Below are 22,978 nucleotides of genomic sequence, written 5' to 3' on the forward strand. Positions count from 1 at the left end.
TGCCTGTTTTTCAATTTCTCGGTTTATGGAGAGCAAATAGCTTTTGTTAGCACTGCAGAGAGAGAGATACAGAGAGATGGAAAGAACAATAAAAGAGCATGAAAACAAACAGATAAAGGAAAATGAAAACAAAAACACACTGCCCTACTTTTTGTTTTGTCTTTCCTTTTTTTGTTATCAAGTACATAAACGTTCGTTGCACGTAAATACTCACACTCATACACTTACACATACATATATGTTTATAACCCCGTCTTATACATAGACAATGTGTCTATGTGACCAAGTTTTTTCCTTTCGGCCATTTATACGAACGAACCCTACTTTTTTTATTTATTTATTTTTTGCTTAACTTTTCTCCTCTCGTCTTACACTCATACTAATGTAGATATTTACATACATACATCCATCATGTAGAAATAGAAATTATTTGATAAAATTTTTATTATTTTATTATTATCCCTTTTTCATGCGGAATAAAAATGAAGTCCTAACACAGACACATTTACATACATACAACATATACATACATACACATGTATGTATATTTTTTAAACTCTTACATACATGTATGTATCTTTACATGCATGCTTGGTTACAATAAAACCGTTTTCTCTAACAAAATGTTTGATTTGATTGATTATTAGAAATTATTTTTAATAAATAATAAATAAAAGTATAAAAAAATCGAAGTTTTTTTATAAAAATATATATATGTACCGTGAAATTATAACGTGTCAAATTCTACATAAGTAGCAAATAGTTGTAGTGTATAGAAACCTAAAACTAGCATAAAATGCCCATAGGTGTTAAAGTGATTAATTCCAATTTTGAAACTTATTTTATCTAACTTCAAACTTGTTTTCAGAGAAAAATTTATCTCAATAACAAATTATATAAATATTACACCATAAAGTCAAAAAATACCTCGGAAGTTATACAATTATTTGGTAAGTGCTGCCAAGTAAAACAATAATCTTGTTTTGAAAGTTGAAAACCCCGGTTTTGGGTGCCTTTATGTCTCTTTAAACCAGTAACTTAATGAATACCAACTGATTTTTGGTTTCTCTATAGATTCAATCCATTCCAATGGTTATTTTTGATATTATATTTAAACGTTTTACAAATTTGAAGATGTTTTAATCCCACTATTTATTAATGTAATTGAAAGTTATGTCTATTGGTAGGAGAATGCTTTATATAGGGAAAATAGGGTTAAAATTAAACCGGACCCAAAAACCAAAGTGTAAATTCCTCACACATAATGCTTTCGATATATCGGGTTGCAAAGATTAGGAAAACCTCAGTTTTTGACATTGTTTATAAATTTAGTTATGTCATCTGAAAGATCGTTTAGTTAGTTAGTTAACGAGAGTTAGTTAGTTAGTTAGATAGTTAGTTAGTTAGTTAGTTAGTTAGTTAGTTAGTTAGTTAGTAGTAATTAGTTAGTTAGGTAGTTAGTTAGTAGTAGTGTAGTTAGTTAGTAGTTAGTTAGTTAGTTAGTTAGTTAGTTAGTTAGTTAGTTAGTTAGTTAGTTAGTTAGTTAGTTAGTTAGTTAGTTAGTTAGTTAGTTAGTTAGTTAGTTAGTTAGTTAGTTAGTTAGTTAGTTAGTTAGTAGTTAGTTAGTTAGTTAGTTAGTTAGTTAGTTAGTAGTTAGTTAGTTAGTTAGTTAGTTAGTTAGTTAGTTAGTTAGTTAGTAGTTAGTTAGTTAGTTAGTTAGGTCTAGTTAGTTAGTTAGTTAGTTAGTTAGTTAGTTAGTTAGTTAGTTAGTTAGTTAGTTAGTTAGTTAGTTAGTTAGTTAGTTAGTTAGTTAGTTAGTTAGTTAGTTAGTTAGTTAGTTAGTTAGTTAGTTAGTTAGTAGTTAGTTAGTTAGTTAGTAGTTAGTTAGTTAGTTAGTTAGTTAGTTAGTTAGTTAGTTAGTTAGTTAGTTAGTTAGTTAGTTAGTTAGTTAGTTAGTTAGTTAGTTAGTTAGTTAGTTAGTTAGTTAGTTAGTTAGTTAGTTAGTTAGTTAGTTAGTTAGTTAGTTAGTTAGTTAGTAGTTAGTTAGTTAGTTAGTTAGTTAGTTAGTTAGTTAGTTAGTTAGTTAGTTAGTTAGTAGTTAGTTAGTTAGTTAGTTAGTTAGTTAGTTAGTTAGTTAGTTAGTTAGTTAGTTAGTTAGTTAGTTAGTTAGTTAGTTAGTTAGTTAGTTAGTTAGTTAGTTAGTTAGTTAGTTAGTTAGTTAGTTAGTTAGTTAGTAGTTAGTTAGTTAGTTAGTTAGTAGTTAGTTAGTTAGTTAGTAGTTAGTTAGTTAGTTAGTTAGTTAGTTAGTTAGTTAGTTAGTTAGTTAGTTAGTTAGTTAGTTAGTTAGTTAGTTAGTTAGTTAGTTAGTTAGTTAGTAGTTAGTTAGTTAGTAGTTAGTTAGTTAGTTAGTTAGTTAGTTAGTTAGTTAGTTAGTTAGTTAGTTAGTTAGTTAGTTAGTTAGTTAGTTAGTTAGTTAGTTAGTTAGTTAGTTAGTTAGTTAGTTAGTTAGTTAGTTAGTTAGTTAGTTAGTTAGTAGTTAGTTAGTTAGTTAGTAGTTAGTTAGTTAGTAGTTAGTTAGTTAGTTAGTTAGTTAGTTAGTTAGTTAGTTAGTTAGTTAGTTAGTTAGTTAGTTAGTTAGTTAGTTAGTTAGTTAGTTAGTTAGTTAGTTAGTTAGTTAGTTAGTTAGTTAGTTAGTTAGTTAGTTAGTTAGTTAGTTAGTTAGTTAGTTAGTTAGTTAGTTAGTTAGTTAGTTAGTTAGTAGTTAGTTAGTTAGTAGTTAGTTAGTTAGTTAGTTAGTTAGTTAGTTAGTTAGTTAGTTAGTTAGTTAGTTAGTTAGTTAGTTAGTTAGTTAGTTAGTTAGTTAGTTAGTTAGTTAGTTAGTTAGTTAGTTAGTTAGTTAGTTAGTTAGTTAGTTAGTTAGTTAGTTAGTTAGTTAGTTAGTTAGTTAGTTAGTTAGTTAGTTAGTTAGTTAGTTAGTTAGTTAGTTAGTTAGTTAGTTAGTTAGTTAGTTAGTTAGTTAGTTAGTTAGTTAGTTAGTTAGTTAGCACAACACTAACCACTAACCCACTGGAAACACACTTAAGGAAGGAAGAAGACCGATTGAATTTCTTCAAAATCTAGGACACGATATCGATGGAGTAATACACGATGGAGTAATTCAGAAGCCAAATTGGGATTGGGATATCTTGATAAAATAGAAACTCTTTACATTACAGTTTCTCAGTATTTGTTGACATATCTCTCAAACGATGCGTACTGAATAGGGGAATACCTGTGATATATAATACCGATCTCTGTAAAATTTGTACACAAAAAGTTTATTAAAATGGACTTCACAGCTTTTCTTATTTTGAGTACTTTTGGTCTATAAAAAGACTTTTAGCTCTTTACGATAAACTTAACGACAAATAATGTTGATCAAATTATTTTACGTTTTCTCTTGTCAGTTGAAATTTTATTTCTTATGCCTCTTATCTAACCTCTTAGCACTAAAGGTAAATTTTTGAATTAAAAGTTCTCTAGAAAAGTTTTATGATTATTTTTCCCGCAATAAGCTCAAAGTTAGGGCATTTTTGAGAGAAGAAAAAAACTTTTTTTACAATTTATTTTGAGATCAGTATTTTCAATCGCTGGTAAGGCACTGAAGACCCTTTCAAAAAATAATATTTATAATTTTCCCTTGCTCAGAAACTCTACTGTAGATGTATGAGTGTATATTGCAGATCTTTTGAAGGGTTATCTGTATTTAAAAATATGCTTTAATCGGATCATAAATCTTCAAAGCCAAACAACTGAAAGTTAACTGGAAAATACCTACTCAATTCCGATTATTTGAATTTTCGTTACAATATTTCCAATAGTTCATGAATTATGAATATAAATAAAATGCATGGTTACAAAAAAGTTTTTTTCTTACCAGCAAACCGCCTAACTTATAAAATTAGTCAAATAAACTGAATTTGAATAAATATAATGTTGAAATGTTAGCTTTACTCACAACAGAACTATGATTCATTTCAAAAACTAATCCATTTCCCAAATACATACTTTAGTCCTTATCCACCACTAATATGAGGAAATAAAAAAACTTTAATAGATACAATTTGTTCCGGCTGAAAAAATACCAAAAGCATTTGATATTAAACAATTTCTCTTAACCACAATTGCGCCCCATAACAAACTGGTTTTTATATTTTTCTATTTCTTCACATTGTAGTCAACATCAATTGACCTAAAAAAAATTTCCAAAGAATACTATATATAAGAAAAACGAATCATACAAAGAAAAAAATAACAAAGCACCTAGTACTTAGTTACAAAATCAAATCGTAACTCTTTTTGAATAGTATTTTCTTTAACGATATTTTCCTACTACTTGCAACATTCACATTCATTATTAAATAGTTTTTAAGTCCCCTGCTGGTAAATAAAAAAAAAATAAATAAAAATTGAAGAAAAAATTAAGTAAAAACAAAAAAGTAAGAAATAAAAAAAATTAGAACTAATAGATGTTTTTGTTTTTTTATTTTTCCTTTTTTGTAGTTCTTGCTCTTTATAGGGTTCAATGAAATAATACGAAGGTGGGAGTTGTTAGTATCTGTTTAAACGATTTTGTTGTTGGTTCACCTACATTTTTGACTCGTTTATGAGAAAAAGTGTACTGGTGTTTGGCTCTGACTGCCTGCCTGTACACTCGCTGAGAGTATGTGTGTGTATGTATAATCGTTTTCCCGTTTCCATATACATATATAGAAATATCTATAGATATTTTAAAGTATAGAAACCTAAGACCCGATTAAGTTTGATTTTTTTTAATTTTATATAATTGACTTTTTTTATATCTTTTATAAATTTTCAAAATTTTAGTTATTTTTTGTTTAAAGCACTTTTTTGGGCAAAAAATTAAATTAAAATAATTTTCAAATTCCTATATACACACAAGTTATGTATATGTATGTATAAGTCCTTATACATATATATTTTTATGAAAATTCTTTTTCAAAGCATTTTTTTGCCAAAATTTTTTGGTGTTTTTGTAGATATTTACTTTTCGCATTAAAAAACTTTTAAATTCTTTATTAATTTTGCTTCAAAATTTGTTAAAAAATTATTTAATTTCCATTTTTTCCTTCTAGATTTCAAAAATTTTCACACATTATTTTGTATGTATATGTATTTTATACAATATTCTAGATTTACACAAAACGACACTTCAACACGCGACCGTTATTTTTATTTCACGAACCTTTCACGACAGCAGTTAAAACATTTCTGACACAGTTTATTCATGTCACATATTTTTAGGGGTTTATTTTTCTTCTATAACTAAAGCCTGCTTATGTGCTTGGCTTTCTCTCGTTTTCACACTCTCTCTTTCTCTGTGTGCATGTCTCTATCTCTTGGCCAGGTTCTGTGTTTGCTGTGTGTTTTACTTTGTGTCAAGATAAAACACGAAAAAAGCTCTATTAATGTTCGTTCTTTGACATTTTGTTTCTATAGGAATTTTCCGAATCAATAAGTTATTTGTTGTTGTGCTTATTTCTTGTTATTTTCAGCTTGGTTATAATTTTTTGATTCTATTATTTTTTGGTTTAATTTCATCCTTCCTTTTTGGGTTTTAGAGTGCTATTGCCATAGGTTTTAAAGCGTGGGAAAAACGGGATTAGCTTAAGATACTGGGAAATAGAATAAGACTAAACAAAGAAATTTATATTTATAAAGAATCCTTAAAAGTAAAACGTTCTTTAATAATTTAAGAAATGGATTTTTCTTACAAATTATGAAGAATTTCAAAAGAAAACAAAGTTTCAAGATTTCCTGAAGAGTAAATATGAAATTTTTATAGAAGCATTTGGTATCATTAAAAACATAAGGACTCTATATATTATTTTTTTCTTAATTCTAATCATAAATGAATTTTTAATGAATTTAAAAAATACATCAGAGAGTGTCAACTTTGGGCGGACCACACAAAATCCTCAATTCCAGTTACGAAGACAAGCTAATATAAATCAACTCATAAATATCTCAACTGAAACTGTGTGAAATTTCGTTACGATACCTCCAATGGTTTACGAGAAACCGAATAATTAACAAAATAAAACGTTTGTTAGGTTATCTTTACAACTGATGAACCAACAGGCGTATGATGAATATTAATTTCAACTCAAAAATAAATATCATACGACTGTAATAAAAAACTTCTCTACATTCTTTTAAATTATACTTTAGCAATAATTGTGGCCTTTATTATTGTTAAATTTAGGAGAAATTATTCCTAAATAACAATACACAACTCTATTTTTATTAATTTTATTATTCCTTTTTGTTGCCATTCTTTTAGATGATATTAATGATTAAGAGAGTGTGCGTGTAATTTACATGTTTAATATTTTGATTTTACTTTGTCTCTGTATATTTTCATTTCATAAAAGCAAATAAAACCGTGAGAAAGAGAGAAAGTATTAGAGTATAAGTGTTTGTTTGTTTTCATTTGTTATGATATTTTTCCGCTTTGTTATTGTTACGTTATTTAACCAACAACAATACGAACACAACGAATATTTAAATAAACGCTTATACACAAATACATACATTTGTTTCCTTTATTTTATAGATTTTATTTCCGGTTTTTATCTAAAATTTTTTTATCTAACATTTACTAGTTCATATACATACATACTATTTGCTTGTTTATTATGATTTTAACTATACAAGAGTGTATATGCATGTTTGTATGTGTAGACTGACAGACACAACATTCAAATTGCGAGGGGGAGGTTGCCCATACAATTGAAACAGGAACAACAACATTTCCACAACATCCTACTTCTCGCCTCTATGTCATGTGTCCTGCTGAGCGGCAGAAAGAAGCAAAAGTTTATGAAGAAATGTTGGCATGCTGTCATGTTTTCAATTAGCATTTATTTTTTTTAACAATGTTGTTACAAAGATTTCTGCATTTATTTTTTCGATTTAAAAAAAAATATCTTTGAAACAGCTTTTAGTTCTATTTGGCTTAGTTATGTGTGATGTTAAGTAAATTGATTAGTTAGATGTATTTCATTGTAAATAAAGGAAAATATTACAAAGATTTATAACATGAAAGGACATGAAAGGGCAAGCATATTATTTCTGTTTAATTTATGAATTATGTACTTATACTATTTCGACTGTAAAAAGGGAAATTTTGCAATTTGTATGAAGTCATTTAAAAAATTGAATTCTAATTATACCCTTCATCTATAAAAATTAGTCATTCCGTTTGTAATTTCCACAATAGACATACTTTCGAAAAGTTTTCTATTTAAAATCAGCCAAATCCGTCCATAAATAACGGAGATATCAGCAAAAATCCAAGACAATCTCTGAAAATTTCCTCAAAAAAGACAACTTTTTGCATGATTTGACACAAAAGCAACAATAACATTGCTTATTGGAAAATAACGTATGTTTGAATTTGTATTGGTTTTATTGCTTTGCGTATAGAGTCGGTAAAAAATGAAATAAATTGAAATTAATCTTTTTTTAAACACACTATGGTGAAGAGTATATAAGTTTCACCAAAGGCTATTATAGACTTTTTACTTGTTTTGAAACACTTTATTAAAACCACTAAGTTAACGACTTTTAAAAATGCCTTAAAGTATGCTTTAAAATTATACACTACAGCATGAAAGCTTTCAAATATTTATATATTTCAACGAACAATTTTCTATGACTGTTCACAGTTGAAAAATGTAAACAAACAAACAAATGTCAAACTGATAACAACAAACTATGTGTTGTCATTCTTTGAAGTTTAGTGTTCAATTTGTTTAATTAATTTTTCTCGTATTATTAAGGTTTTGTTTTAAAAATATTTTATAAATTTATAAAATATATTCAAATATATGTAACTATGCCCATTGTTTTGGGTGGAGGTATTAGTGGCCTTTCGGCCGGTTATTATTTGTTGAAAAAATTTGGACAACCTACGGCTATTTTTGAAGCTTCCAATCGTATAGGTGGCTGGATACGTACAGAAAAACATAAAGAAAAAGGTTTCATATTTGAAGCAGGACCAAGAACAATCCGTCCTAAGGGTATGCAAGGAGCTAATACTTTAGAGTTGATAGAGGATTTACAAGTACCTATAGAGGGTATAAAGTCTACACATGCAGCTGCTAAAAATCGTATGATCTATGCTAAGGGACAATTATGTATGCTGCCAAATAGTTTGGGTGGTGCCTTAAAAACCATTCCACCTTTTACACAACCCTTGATGATGGCAATATGGAATGATTTAAAATCTGGCGCCAAAAGAATTAAATACGGTGATGAGTCCATATACGATTTTGTACATAGAAGATTTGGTGCGGAGATTGCCGACTATGCTATAAGCCCCATGATTTGTGGTATATGTGCCGGCGATGCCAAAGAGATAAGTGTACGTTTTTTAATGAATGATCTATTTGAAACGGAACAAAAATATGGTGGCGTAGTTAAAGGTATGCTTATGAGTAGCATGTATAACAATAAAAAAGACAGTAAAGCTTTGGACTTATTTAGCGAAAAGGAACCGAATTTATTTACCGAAGCTAAGAAAGAAAAATGGAGCATGTACAGTGTAAAAGATGGTTTAGAAAATTTACCCAAACGCATAAATGATTATTTAAAGGCTCATAATGTGGAGGTAAATTTAAGCTCAGAATGCAAAGACATGGTTTTCTCTACAAACGGGGCTCGCTTAAATATTAAGGACCAAGAGATAGAGACGGAACATGTTATTAGTTCCATACCTAGTTATAAACTAGCTGCTTGCCTTAAAAATCAACATCCTGGTTTGGCAGGCCAACTTTTAGCCATACCCTATGTGGATGTAGCTGTAATCAATTTACAGTACAACAATAAGGACTTGTTAAAACAGCCTGCCTTTGGTTTCTTAGTTCCTCCCGTAGAAAGAAGACCTATTTTGGGTGTAATATTCGATAGTTGCTGTTTTGATATGCAAGACAATACCGTGCTTACGGTCATGATGGGTGGTAAATGGTTTGAGCAATACTTTGGCCGAAATCCTACACAAAAGGAACTTTTAGACATAGCCTTAAATGAGCTGCAACGTATAATGGGTATACATCAGGAGCCGAAAACAACTAGGGTTCACATTTTGAAAAAATGTATTCCACAATACAATGTGGGACACAAGCAAAGGGTGGAGGATATAAGACGTTATATACAACGCTATAAATTGCCTTTGTCATTATGTGGATCAGCATACGATGGTGTTGGTATAAATGATGTTATACTTTCTGCCAGAAAAAGTGTAGAGGAACTGCCTTTAGTCTAAAAGAGATCATTTTTAAAGCGAGTTTTGTATATTTAGAATAATTTGTTAACGTTACATTTATTTTATGTAAGATTTAATTAATAGAATTAACAAAACATATGGGAAAATTGGAAACAGCATTTTCTTTTATCTATTTGCCAAAACCTCCTCTGCAGTTGGGACTGGGTTCTACGGTATATGAAGGCTGCCATTGTTTGGGTGTTTTGGCTTCTATAGATAAGGCATGTGGAAAAAGATCGTCTAACTTTTCCTTAACCACTTGATTAACCAAACGATGTCTCTGAAAACCAAAAATGATAGAATATTTTTAAACAATTTATTAAGTTTTAAATTAAATAATTTTTCCATGCATAGGGGCCACCCTAATGTATGTATGTAAATCGTTACTTTCATTTACCTTTATCAATGGTAGATCTTCAAACTTTTCCGAAACTATTAAAACTTTAAAATGTGTTTCAGCTCCTTTAGGCACATTATGCATGTAGGATTCATTTATCACTTCCAAGTGCACCGGTTGTAAGTTTTCTGTTATGGCCATGGAAATGGCTTCCGCTACAGGTCCTTTATGTTCACCAATAGTACTCATTTTATTTTGTAATTGTACAAAGGCTACAAAATAAAGTTTTATATATTTTTCTTATTAATAATTTATCGAAACTTACGTCTTTTCATTAATAAACGGCTAATATTTATCATTTTTGTGTTATTTATTTGTTGTTGTTGATTATGACAGTCATAGAGTTGTACAAATTTGTGAATAAAAAGTACTAGTACTTTTTTACTGCAACCATTAAAACATATGTTTATTAATCTACAGTAAAACATCGTTAAAACTTCATTTAGCTTAACAAAAAAGACGTTAAATGTTTTTAAAAATTACCAATCAACAAGACAAAGAATATATAACAGGTCCGGTTTTTTTCTGGCTTCAATTATATCTAATAACAAACCATGATGGAAATAAATGTTCCTACAGTGTAACAAACAAGTCTTTTCTTAATATTTTAAAAAACGTTTTATTTTCAAAATTTTGTTTTTAAGTTAACGCTGATTTTTAAAATTTAACAAGTACATACCATATGTATCTTTATTTTTAATTTTCATAAGAAAATCTTTAAACTTAAAGAAAAATGAAAAATAAATGAAAATTTAAGAAAAGGGGAAAAATCATAATTAGAATTACTTAATGCAATCCTTACGAAATTAGACACTAATAATCCACCAATTTTTTCAATTTCGGTGGAGCTGAAATAACAACACGACTACGACTTGTCGTACTAGCAGACGTTGAAGAGGTAGTACCACTTGTAGTAGCAGGTTGTTGAGAACCTTCACCAGCACGATGATCCCGGTGATGTCTATCTCTATCCGAACGCTCTCGTCCATCACCACCTCTGTCGGAGCGATAGCGATCAGAGGTGCCGCTACTACCCCAATACCTTTGTCTATCACTATCACGATCCCTATCTCTATTGCGATTGCGATCCCTGTCTCTATCTCGATCCCGTTCTCGATCTCTATCTCGATCACGTTCGTTTCTAGATGTTGATCGTCTACGGCGATCATCATAACGTGAACGTTCAGTATTATAACGTGTAGATCTCTCATAGCTTGGCTCCCGATGACGTCTTGGACGCGATACACTACGTCTTCGACGCCTAGAGTTGCTACGTCTGCTACGAGATTGAGAGCGTGATCTCGGATGTCTACTAGAACGACTTGGCGACCGTCTACGCTCACGACTTGATGAACGTTTTAATGTTAAAGGTGATTTGCGCTTATGTTCACGACTACGACGTCTAGTGGCTTTAACACTAGAACGCTCGCTGCTACGTGATTTGCTACGTTTAGATTTGGTAGCTTCAGCTGTATCCGAATTATCACTATCTGATTCTTTACTATTTTGCGACCCATAACGATGACGTAACTCTCTTTGTCTGAAATTTTTACAAAAATATTGTCATTATTTTGCTTTCATCTTAATAAGAAAAAGCAACAGACCTTCTGCGTAATTTTATAGATAATTCACGCATTTCCTCCTCTCTTTCCTGTTGTAATTGTCTTTCCCTCTCGGTTTTCTCAATCTCAGCTTTTTTGTCGGCTTTATCTGTAATTTTGAATATTAAAAAGAAGAAAAAAGTACATCAATATCTTTGGAATGTTGAAAAAAAATAAAGGCTTAATTGGTGCCACACTGTACACTCGCTTACATTGCTTATTAAGCAAATTCTGCATTTTCCTTTTTAGTCGTTCCCGTAAATTTAAACGTCCACTGCTGCTACTGCCACCAACACAACCTCCACTTCCAGAAGAACCCTGTAAGAAGTCACTTTAAATAATTAACAAACATGTTCTATCGTGATTAAGAGTGCCTTTGGTCCGGTAAAATATGTCTCTAAAAAACGTATGATATTCTAAATGAAATCCTAAACGGTCTTGTAAGTTATTTACGTCAAGGTCATAATATATGGTAAGAGTAGTTTTTGTGGATTTTGATTCGTTAATTTCTCTAGACAGGTTGTGGTCCCCATATACATAGATATATTGGTGTGTGAGGCTTGAATTTATTTGTTGGTTCTTACTGACTTTGGTTTCGGGAGCATTACTATTGGACGTGTTGGAGCCATATTTGCCTGTTTGCTGCGGCGTTTGCTGATGTTGTTTTCCCTTATATGATGAGGTTGAAGTTGAAGGTAAAGGATTTGACTTTTCAGAGCTAAAATTAAAATAATATTTACAGTTTAATTTGCTTTTAACTTGAATAAAATAAAAAGAAAAAACACAGAGGGTCAACTTTACACTTACGTAGTGTCCATATCCATAAGTTCTTGAGTATCTAAAGTTTCTTTAGTTTTTGGGGCTTGTGATGAATTTTCATCGTCATCTTCATTTTCAGAGTCTGAATTACTTTCAGAAGACGAATATTCCTCTTTTTTACGACCATAATAGCGCTTTAGTGGTGGAGGAGGAGGTTCGATTACATTTACAATGGGCAATGATTGTTTGCTGGCGGCTGCTTCGATAGGTAAAGGTACAGTAGGTTGTGTAGGATTTGTTAGGGCCGGTTTCAATGGCGTAGTTAGTGGGGAAACTATAATTTCTGTTTGTTTAGTAAGAGTAGCTTCCAAGGCTTTACGAGGAGATTTGGATTTTTCTTTTGTATCTTTTGTTCTGCTGCGCCTGCTGTTTGAAGTACTACGTGATCTGCGCCTTGTAAACGAAATTTTCTTAGGACTGCGTTTAGATCTTCTGATTGACTTGTAATTTGTGCGCAATGGTGATACGGAACTTCTGGCTATTGACGTTGATGAAGATGATGAGGAGTTATAGCGCCTACGTCTTGATCTAGATTTAGAACGAGATCTAGAATGTGATCTAGTTCTGGAGCGCTTATAACCTTCCCTATGTCTTCTCGAGTAGGAACTGCGTGATTTATTAACTGATCGTGATCTAGATCTTGAGCGAGAAACAGACCTTTTGTCAACTTTCCGATGCCTTTTGTATGATGTACTTCTAGATCTCGATGCACGTGGCGATCTACGTGAACGCTTACGAGTTCGACTTAGCGATCTACTACGAGAGTAGCTACGGCTGCGTGTGTTTCTTCTCTTCGAGGTAGCATTTAATTGTTTAAGTTTCTCAAGATTCTCCTTTACCTTTTGAGCGTAGGTTGTTTGTCCTAATGCAGCCGAAGTACTTGCACCCACACAGGCTGCCCCCAACGTAGACGATCCTTTACCCAATGTTATGGTTATTTTAGAATGAGGTTGCAATTCATCTTCACCACCAAATGATGTGATGTATGTGATTTTCTCGGTGGTGTCAGAAGGAGAAGGCGACCTCGAATCGCTTTCTTCATCCTTTCCAATATCATCTTCTTTAGCCGCGTAACTTGGCGGACTAAAAGGGCGCCTTGCAATACGCCTCTCCTTTTGAGCTCGCCTTTCCCTTCTTGACTTTCGGCCACCTAATAGGATCTTTTCTCGTTCCTCCACTCTAGCCAAACGCAATGCATCCGCTTCATCAGCATCTTTGGTCAAATAGGAATAGAAATCATTACTCAGCATGCCATAATTACGACCACAGGCATTTAATTCATGTGCCTGATTTGTATCCAATTTCGACACTTCTATGGAAACATCCATGTCCATATCAGAGTCCGACTCTGATTCTGAATCATTTTCAGTCTTCTTCGTGGAGCCAGCAGATACAGCACCAATTGAAGTTCCTCCTGCGACTCCTACAGACGTAGAATGCTTTAAATGAGCAAAAGGCTGTTGGGTATCCTGAGGAATTTCCGTTGAATCATCATAAGAGTAGCCTATGGCGGCGCCCGATTTCTGCGATTTCTTTTTACCTTGGTTACTTTGACCCTCCAATGGTGCATTGGCGCCAAATTGTTCTTCCAAATATAATTGATGTAAAAATTTCTCTTCGGACACATTTAAGAAATCATTTTGAGCTAATATTCTATAACGTTCATAGTTACATTGTCGTTCTTCCTGAGATACGTCGACATCATTATCCGAACTTTTCGGTATGGCAGGTATATAATCTAAATGGGCACGTACATCGAAACGATCTATTAGGTTGTCATGTTGGCCTTGCCAAGGAACACTAGTTTTTTGAAATACAAAGAAAATAGAAATAGAAACGTTAAAAGAAACCCCTGTGTATAATAATTAGCTATTTAAACTTATGTATATACTTCAGAAGTTATGCAGTTAAACATGTTTAGGGAACTGGTTTTAACAAACAAAATGTCCAAAGATAAAAGAATTTATTTGTAAACAATGGAAACAAAAGTTGTTGCAAGATGAATGCAATTGTAATATAAAGCGTTATTTAGATTTGTGCAACTTATTTTAGTTCCCACATTTTTATCTTTTTGCAAATTCATAAAATGAAGCTCGTTTGTAAAACCGGAATCTGGACGAAATTGCTACAATAAACGTTTACATTTCTACCCTTTTTAGGTTTATATCACTATAAAAAAAAATACATAATGTAATAGTAATAAATTCAATATCACTTGCATGATTGCAGCTCCATCTCCGGCCGCCGCTACGGCCGGATCCAAATGTATTTTGCAACGTCTGCCATGAATTTGTATGAATTGTGTGGGGTCAGCTTGCTGAAGTTGGAAAAATAAACAATTAATTACAATTTTATTTATAATTTTAAAAAATACTTGCAATTTTTTCATAAAAATCTTGTCTGCGTTCGGCCCGGCGTCTGTAGTCAACAATGAGACCGCGTATGCGGCGTTCTTGTTTGCGGGCTTCATGCCACATGTTGAAATATTAATTACATACAAACTTGTGTAACATTAAAATAATATATTCTTTTTAAAACATATATTCCTTAATATTTCTTTTAAAAGCTGTACAAAAATTAATAAACTTATCTGCGTGAGCAATAAAAATTAAACACCTCTGCTGCACACAGAAAATTCTTCTATTTTACATTACTTGACAGCTGTCAGTTGTGCGCCAGATTTTACACGTTTGCTTATTTTAGTACTTTTTTCTAAAAATTTAAAATACTTTTCGAAGCAACTATGCCAGGATATTAAGAAGAGAGAGTGCCTGCACCTAGTTTAGGTAGTAGCATAGGGATGTTTTTATGTTTCCAGAATGTCAAATCACATATGAAAAAAATTTGACATTTATTGAAACCACATAGAAATATTTTCGCAATTTATCACTCGCAGTCACCTCACTTAAATTGCTTTTACTGCGATACCACCAGATTTGGCTGTGCACCACAAAGTATACAGAGTTGTCACTTTTGACATTTAAAAAAGTCTAAAATCAGCTTTTTTTTGATTTTGAAATTGTTTGGTGAGAAGTGGTATATAAAATACAGCTAAAAAAAATTATTGAATTCGTTTTGTGCGAAAGAGAGGGAAATAGTCTTTTGCTCGTGACACCTCTGTATACCCTGTGCTGTGCACGACACACAAACACAGGTATTTCTGCGCAGCTTCGAGAGAATTTATGTTTTTTTTTGCCAGGATGGCAATTATTTTACAAAACAGCTGCTGTCAGACAAAAATTGTGTAAAAATAATTTTTTGTGTAATTCTTTATTTTTAAACAAAAAAAAACGTAATTAATCAATGTATTAAGCTCGACTTACACTGTTGTTCTGCCCACAAAAAAGGAATAAGTTATTAATTAAAAAGTATCATGACTTCTAGTCTAGGGTTTTATTTAAAACCAAAAGTATTGGAGTCAAACAGTTTTGAAGACGACGATTTATTTGAAAATGAGGAGGACGATGAAGATTTTGATAATCAAGGATATTTACAGGAAGTACCTTATACTTCCAGTAGTGTAGATAGAAGTTCTATTGGTTCCATTCCCTGGGCTGACGATGCAATCAAAATTAACAAAATGGAATGGGAAAAAGTTGAAAAAATGTTGAGTGGTTTGGAGGCGTTAACAGCAGCAGAGGATGATTTGAGAAAGGAAATTTTGGACTGGCAAAATAAATTTCCACAACTACTAAATAAAAGCAAATATAAAATGAAAAATTTAAGTACAGACTCTTTAGATATAGAATCCTTGCCTAGTATTGATTTAACATCTGAGGAAGAAGATGAAGAAACTGAAGATAAATTAACTTTAACCAGAGATCGCATGGCGGAGGTATCAATAACTCCCACACCACCCATACAGAAGTCGTCGGAAGAGGATAACAACTTGTGTCAACTAATGGACAATTTTACTCTTAAATCGGTGCCTTTAAAATTAAGTCAACGTGAAACCAGTAGAGCGCTAATCAATAAAAGAAAATGTGCCAGCTCAACCTCCTCTTATTCGATGCGTTCTCCGCCAACGCCCCTACAACAAGTTCCTTTAGCCACTACTAACACCAACCGTTTTCGCATGCCTCCCATATTAAATGTATTAGACTCTAGAAGGAAATTTCGAAGTTTGGGCCAAAAGCAAAATCCCAGTTTTGTACAATTGACACAAATCCAACAAGCCAAGTCGGCAGCTGTAGCACAAGAACAAAAAACGCGTTCCCGTTTTCATACAGGACACCGGTCAGCTTGGCATGTTCCCTTGGCAGCCAACCGTTTCTTTAACAATCGTAATTCAATTATTTTGCCATCCATATCAAGTAGACAACAAGTTATTCAGCAATACAGCACACAGCCTACAACTACATCAACAACCAGTGAGTTAGGCACCTCAAATACAACGCCCTCATCTAGCGGACCAAAGTCAAACTTATTACGAACGAATAATAATAATAGCTTTACACACAACTTATCGACCAAACACCACCTAGTCTTAGGTGGTTTTACGACGAATGCCTCAACACAAACCAATAGTTCGAATACAACGACATCTGGAAGATCAATATCGGCTGCAGTACAATATCCAAGAGTTACTACATTTAATGCTTTATATTTACCGTATAGTGCCTCGAAATTTCACGCATTCAAATAAGAAAATTTTCTAATATTGTAACAAAGATAATAATAAACAATTATTTTTATATGTAAATGAAAAGAAAAATACGTTTCTTTAAATGTTAGAACATATTTAAAAAACTTTGTTTATTAAATACTAATAACTTGTAAAATTTCATGTTTATATGCTAAAATTATCCAAACGTAATCTTCCTTCATTTTCGGTTAAGTACAATAAATCCGATAATGATTGTTCACATATCAACTCTTCTACTCGGTCGTACATCTGAAAGTTTAAAAATTTTAGTTAAGAGGGAAATTTTTCGAATTATTTGATTTGACACTTCTTACCCCCTTTGCTTTATAGTTTGTTATGATTTCTGGATATTTAAAAGTTGGTCCGAAATTCACACTCACTGTAGCACTTTTATGTATTGATATAGTTGGATAATATGATCCTGCATAAATATCACTGAATGCTACACCCTGAGATTGTCCATTTTTAAAAAATTCTATTTTACTACCCGGTGCTATGCGTAAATTTTTTAATGTCTCTTGGATTTTATCCTTGTCCTCATAATAGAGATGTGATTTGAATTTAACAAGTGGCTGTAAGGAAAAATATATTTAATTTTAAGAATAAATTATAAATTGATAATCACAAAATTTTCAATTACTAACAATATTGAAAATTTTCAGGATTTCTACCAAAACATATAATTTTTCAAAAAAATATTAAAATTTTTAAAAAATTTCAGAATTTTTTGTTTTTGAAAAACTTTGTAAATATTTGAAATTCTCAACACAAAATTTCAAGATTTAAAAAAATAATTTTCACCAAAAACGAAAAATGTCTTATCGAAAATAAAATCTGATATTTAGGATTTTCATTAAAATAAAAAAAAAATAAAAATTTAAATTTAAGGAATTTCATAAAGTTCAAAATTTTAAGATTTCACAAAATCTAAATTTTTGAATTTTTGTAAAAATTCAAGATGTTTACGAAAATTCAATATTATTTAAAATTTATAAAATTTTAAGATTTTATATAAAAAATTTATGAAAATCGTAGTATTTTACCAAAATTCACATTATACCTATACATTTCCATTTATCGAATACTTACCCTATCTTTGAATGTATTTGGCAGATAATCAACTTCTCTTTCTTGGGGTAGATCAATTAAAAAGCCTAGAGTATCACCCTCTACATAGGCTTCGCTATAATGTTTACCATGACTTTCACTGAAACGTGTACCCTTACGAGAACGCCAAGAATAACCAAATTTATCGTATCCCAAAGGAGCCTGCAGATTGCCATACTCCTGACCCCAACCTAAGCGCGTTGCAGAACCTTCAGGCATTTCCTCTATGGTAACCTCAAAATACCAACGACCACGATTAACAGCTAAGGAGGGCGAAATTTAAAATAATTATCAATAAAAATTGTTTATAACTTACAGTGAGTGGCTCTAACCATGCAATAACCCTTTTCCCCTGTTACTGCCAAACGATCTTCGGAGATTTTCAATTGTGGTGCACGATCGTGCAAGGCCAAAAGGACACTATTAGGCACTAGGGTTCTATATAACCATCCAGGTATGGGTTTACCAGCCCAATCAGAAGATTCATCAAATTCCTGGCGAAAGGGAGCATGTGGATCTGGTTCAGCTAATATGTAGCGATAACCATCTTTGTTAAAAGGATGTTCCAAAGGATAGCCATGAGCCGGTAATTTAACATTAGCGGTTATATCCGAACTAGGTCTACCCTTTTTACCGGTTGGGCCCGAATCTGTTCCCGGAAATTTACGCTTATTTTGTCTATTGTTTTTTGATAAAGAAGCTAAAATTAAAAAAAACAAAATAGGTACTACATATTTTTGGCGACTAAAGTTCTAAATGGTCTATGGCGCAGTATAAATGTGTACGTGTCACCATTGTAATGCACAAGCAAATAACACACCCTCTCCACCAACCCCTACTTTAATTAACTTGTTAAATTAACAACAAACATTCCTATACAAATAATATTTATGAATAATATTACGTACGTTCTTCTTCACGCGTAACCACACTTTCCATTGCTATTTTTTGTATAGTTTCTTTGATTTTAGTTTGTTTCTCTTTTGGGTCAGGTACAATTTTTAACAATAAAAATCAAATAATAGACTGAATATAGTCTAAAGACACATTAATCACACTTAAATTGTAAAGAATAATTAAAATGTTTGTTTATTCCTTATTAAAATTTTCCTTTCAAGATAACTTTACGGCAATTGACTGCATGTTTCACATTGAAACACCTTGTCCAACTTGTCCACTCTCTACACTCTACTCCTCCGTTTTTATGCACTACAATTACTGATAAATCAGTAATAAAAAACAAATTTGCTGCATAAATTGTTTCACTACAAGTTTCGAAGCTAAATCTCTCTCTCACGTTGATTATTTATTTTTTTGTATTTGTACCATAAATGGCTAAATAATAAAACAATTGCCAATTTGTAGAAAAAAAAATAAAATTAACTATAAAAATTCTGCCAGCGAAATAATTAATACACTATCAAGAAACAATAATTTAACGGCGACAACTAACACAGCAACAACATTAACGTCAGCGGCAGCAACAATATTATTGTTATAGAGAATCAAAATCAAAACAATTCAAAACACAATAATAAAGAAACGACGAACAAAAACAAAAAAATAAGTCATACGCAGTGATGGTAACTTGTTTTTAGAAATACCCCAGAAAAGGGGCCAAAAATTTAAGTGTTATATACATACATATTTGATTTTTAGTGCAAATTACTTTTACTTGCTTAATTACTTTTACTAAATTTTATCTAATTTCAAAAATTTTAACATACGTGTGTGGTTGTTTGTGTTTTTAATTTAAGAATTTCAATTTTAGCAAACACTTAAAAGGTACTTTTAAATAAAATTGTGTACCATAATAAAAAAAAAATATGATTTATCATCTCCATTTAGAGAACAAACATTCCATTCATTCAAGTATATATGGATGTGTGAGTGAGTGTATATGTTTAAGAAAAAAAAAAAACAACTACATACTCCTATTATGCTAAGTTTTTATGCAGTATTTTTGCTTTTAATAAATTATGCAAACACGAGAATATATCTCGATTTTTGATTGGAAAAACAAATTACAATAAAAACCAAACAAAAAAAAAATATAAACAAATTCAATGCCAATGATTTTTGGTGATAATAATATGAAGAGCGTCTTCTACTCTCTTAATAAATGAGCTATATACACTGGTGGCCAAAACTTAAGCAACTGATATAATATTTTGTGGAATGGTGAAGAAATTTTATAACTGTTTTTTTGGTTTGGGTAATATAATTTGTTAACTAGGTTGTTAAGGTTAACTAGCTTTATTTGATAATTTGAGACGCTATTCCTTACGTCCTATATGCTATCAAGGATATTGTACCTTTTAGTCCCAGTGTCTTCCTAAGAAAACTGATCTATAATGATCCAATGGTACTCAAATGGAGTTTAGGTCAGGAGATCGATTTGGCCATTAAAGAATACAAAAATTTTATGCTTTTAATCGATTACCTGGCTTCATTTTGGTGTTGGAAAACCTAAATAATCGTCATATTTTCATCAAAATAAAGTTTTTAATCAGTCTTTTATAGAAAAATCGGAAATTTATATCTACTAATTGGTAAATAGGTAGGTTCAATATTTGAGAAGGAAAACTCGTGCTGTACTATGAATGAAGCTTCTCCATGTCTTACGGTAGTTCTGCACTACTAAGGATTATGACGGGTATTCATTAGTCTTCTTACATCTTCTTACCCTCCATGATTCTTAGCATTGTAGAGCTATTACATGCCATGTAGGAGACTCATTCATGGTAGAAGACAACTTTCCTACTCTGGTATTAAATCTCATTACCAAATAACAGAGATATTTCAACAAAAGTTTATTGAAAACTTTATTTCGAAGCGAATATCCCGATTATTCTGGTATTCCAACACTGAGGAGTTCAATGGGCATTTGAGTGCCAATGGATCAGAATAAACAAATTACATTAGTTGCACTCTTTAGTGTAAGTAACATAAAAAATAGTTATAAAATTTCTGCAGCGTAGAACATTTTATACACCCCAGGGTGGCCCAAAAACGGAAGTTGCTGATGCTCCCGCCGAAAATTAAAATTTAGTTCATTCATAATATTGCTCAATATTTTTCTTCTGATATCTGATTATTTTGCGATGGACACTCGTTTAGAAAAAAAATCAAATAAAATTTATTTTAGATTGAATCTCAAAAAACGAAAAACCGTTTCGGTGATAAACAAAGACGGCCTCTGACGCACTTCCTCCTATGGGTTGTGTAGAATACCGGCTTGCTAAAAATCCCATTTCTGAGTCTTTCTGATTACAGTTTTATATGTAAAAAGTATAAAGATTTTAACGCTTATATGCTTAAAAAGCTATCAATCCTTGAAAACTTTATTAAAATACAAGGTAGTTCAGAGAATTAAAAGCATATCCTAAAAACTTTCACATGATACCTACATTCCTTTGCATGACTTTTTTATCTTTTTGCACATCTCATCAAATATACCCCAGGAGAAAATTCTTGAGAAATGTTAACTTTGAAAGAAACTAGCTTTTATTTTCGGTGGGAACATCACTACCTTAATTTGTTCTCTATACAAACGGGGCCAGCTATGTATCTACTAAACTGCAGTGTAATTTTATAAAACACTCACCTTGAGCATAACCATCTTCGGCCAGCCGCAATGCCCCTAATTTTCCCATAGCCTCATAACTAGGCTTTATATGTGTTAAATCGGTAGATAACAAACCAAACATAGCACCATTTTCGGGATGTTCTTCGTAGGTAAATGTTATTTGGACATCTTTCAATAAGGAACGTTGTACCGTTGTATACCACGATTGCGTAACTCTACGCGGCATCGTTGTCATAGATTCCCAATATTGTTCTATAAATGGTATAATCTCTTTATCTTTACTAAAAATACTCTTCGGTTTGCCCTCTTTCAAAGAATTTTGTCTCATGTTGGCAATGGCAGTGATACACATTTGAGGAATGGCTTTAAAAAAAAAATATAAATAAATAAGTTTTTGTTAATAAATTAGTTAAATTGTTAAGATTTGACATACTGGCTTGTTGACGACGAAAATTTTCCAAACCACTTGGTGAACAATTCTTGCAGACAAATACATAATTTGTTATGAATGGCACCAGTTTACCCAATTGATAACCAATGCAGGATTCATGGAACCAACGATTACAACTGGCACACAGAAGTTCCACAATGTTTAAATTACGATCCTTGCCACTGAAAAAACATCGAGATTTTAATACATTTTTAAATGTTAGTTATATGTAGATATTTTTCTTTTCTTAATTCTGTTTTGTTTTTAATATTTGTTTACCAATAACAATAGCCGGCTTTTTCTTCGCCCGCTTGAGTTCGCTTTTCACTTTGTGTTGTTTCATGCATAATTTCTGACTGAGAATTACTATCGGTTTGCATATCTTCCATAATATAATAAATGCTTTACAAATTTTTAAATGTTAAACAAATCACTTAATCTTATTAATAAAATAAAATATATTTTTCTTAATCTTAAATTTAATAAAAGTTCAGCTAGCTGCCTCAAGACAAAAGTAACAAAAAAAGAATAAAAATAATCCAATTTGTTTAAGTGTGTTCAGTGTAGGCTAAAACTGTTCACATGGTTGCAATAAAATAGTAGCAACAAATTCTATTAGTTGAAAAATATAAAAAAATTAAATTATTAAATATTTGTAATTAATAATATTTATTTACTTTTAAACAAATACATTCATTTAATTGCTTATTACACCGTAAAATCAAAATATAGTACGATAGACTTTTGTAAATTGTCAAAGTTTTTAAATTTGGAACATTAATCATTAATTAATTAAATATTGTTTCAAAATAAATCAAACCCATAACAAATACACATGTTTGTATGTTTATTAAACCCATCGTGGGACGAATGTTTAAATTAGTTGGAACAATGGCATATTTAACAAGTTACCAACCAGACGTCACCTTGTATTCGCGAATCACTACACCCTGATTGGAACTATTTATTTTTGCCATGAAACTTTTTACAACTCTGTTAAGATTGCGCCGTTGTTTTGGCAACAAACAACATAACGTCTATTTTTGTATTTTTGTTTTTATT

At 31.3% G+C, this 22,978-nt stretch overlaps 5 protein-coding genes across 6 annotated transcripts; 2 read left to right on the forward strand and 3 right to left on the reverse strand.

The window, feature by feature from the left end:
• The first annotated feature begins 7,776 nt into the window (after positions 1–7,776).
• On the forward strand, positions 7,777–9,442 carry LOC119608943 (protoporphyrinogen oxidase). The gene has a single exon (XM_037963551.1). The coding sequence runs from the start codon at positions 7,901–7,903 to the stop codon at positions 9,326–9,328; it is 1,428 nt and encodes a 475-aa protein (XP_037819479.1). The 5' UTR covers positions 7,777–7,900; the 3' UTR covers positions 9,329–9,442.
• On the reverse strand, positions 9,356–10,077 carry LOC119608944 (bolA-like protein DDB_G0274169). The gene is made up of 3 exons (XM_037963552.1): positions 9,991–10,077; positions 9,726–9,937; positions 9,356–9,608 (listed from the first exon to the last, which is right to left on the reverse strand). The coding sequence occupies exons 1-3, from the start codon at positions 10,022–10,024 to the stop codon at positions 9,459–9,461; spliced, it is 396 nt and encodes a 131-aa protein (XP_037819480.1). The 5' UTR covers positions 10,025–10,077; the 3' UTR covers positions 9,356–9,458.
• A 257-nt stretch (positions 10,078–10,334) lies between these two features.
• LOC119608938 (CLK4-associating serine/arginine rich protein) lies at positions 10,335–14,808 on the reverse strand. Its single transcript, XM_037963541.1, has 7 exons — positions 14,524–14,808; positions 14,365–14,462; positions 12,134–13,945; positions 11,915–12,044; positions 11,539–11,644; positions 11,330–11,435; positions 10,335–11,265 (listed from the first exon to the last, which is right to left on the reverse strand). Exons 1-7 carry the CDS (start codon positions 14,620–14,622, stop codon positions 10,539–10,541), a joined length of 3,078 nt encoding a protein of 1,025 aa, XP_037819469.1. The 5' UTR covers positions 14,623–14,808; the 3' UTR covers positions 10,335–10,538.
• Positions 14,809–15,201: 393 nt separating this feature from the next.
• LOC119608950 lies at positions 15,202–16,851 on the forward strand. The gene has a single exon (XM_037963562.1). It carries the CDS (start codon positions 15,519–15,521, stop codon positions 16,788–16,790), a length of 1,272 nt encoding a protein of 423 aa, XP_037819490.1. The 5' UTR covers positions 15,202–15,518; the 3' UTR covers positions 16,791–16,851.
• Positions 16,852–16,875: 24 nt separating this feature from the next.
• LOC119608949 (set1/Ash2 histone methyltransferase complex subunit ASH2) lies at positions 16,876–22,441 on the reverse strand. Of its 2 annotated transcripts, XM_037963559.1 has the most exons (7): positions 22,196–22,441; positions 21,920–22,098; positions 21,505–21,849; positions 18,214–18,597; positions 17,880–18,160; positions 17,105–17,362; positions 16,876–17,039 (listed from the first exon to the last, which is right to left on the reverse strand). In XM_037963559.1, exons 1-7 carry the CDS (start codon positions 22,303–22,305, stop codon positions 16,935–16,937), a joined length of 1,662 nt encoding a protein of 553 aa, XP_037819487.1. In that variant the 5' UTR covers positions 22,306–22,441; the 3' UTR covers positions 16,876–16,934. The 2 variants fall into 2 exon arrangements, with proteins under 2 accessions (XP_037819487.1, XP_037819488.1); XM_037963560.1 differs by lacking the exons at positions 21,505–21,849; positions 21,920–22,098; positions 22,196–22,441 and adding an exon at positions 18,806–19,352.
• Positions 22,442–22,978: the final 537 nt, after the last annotated feature.

The sequence above is a fragment of the Lucilia sericata genome, unplaced genomic scaffold (assembly GCF_015586225.1).
Source record: "Lucilia sericata isolate MDLA Ls3-8-SP2 unplaced genomic scaffold, ASM1558622v1 Contig000901F_arrow, whole genome shotgun sequence".
NCBI classification, from domain to species: domain Eukaryota; kingdom Metazoa; phylum Arthropoda; class Insecta; order Diptera; family Calliphoridae; genus Lucilia; species Lucilia sericata.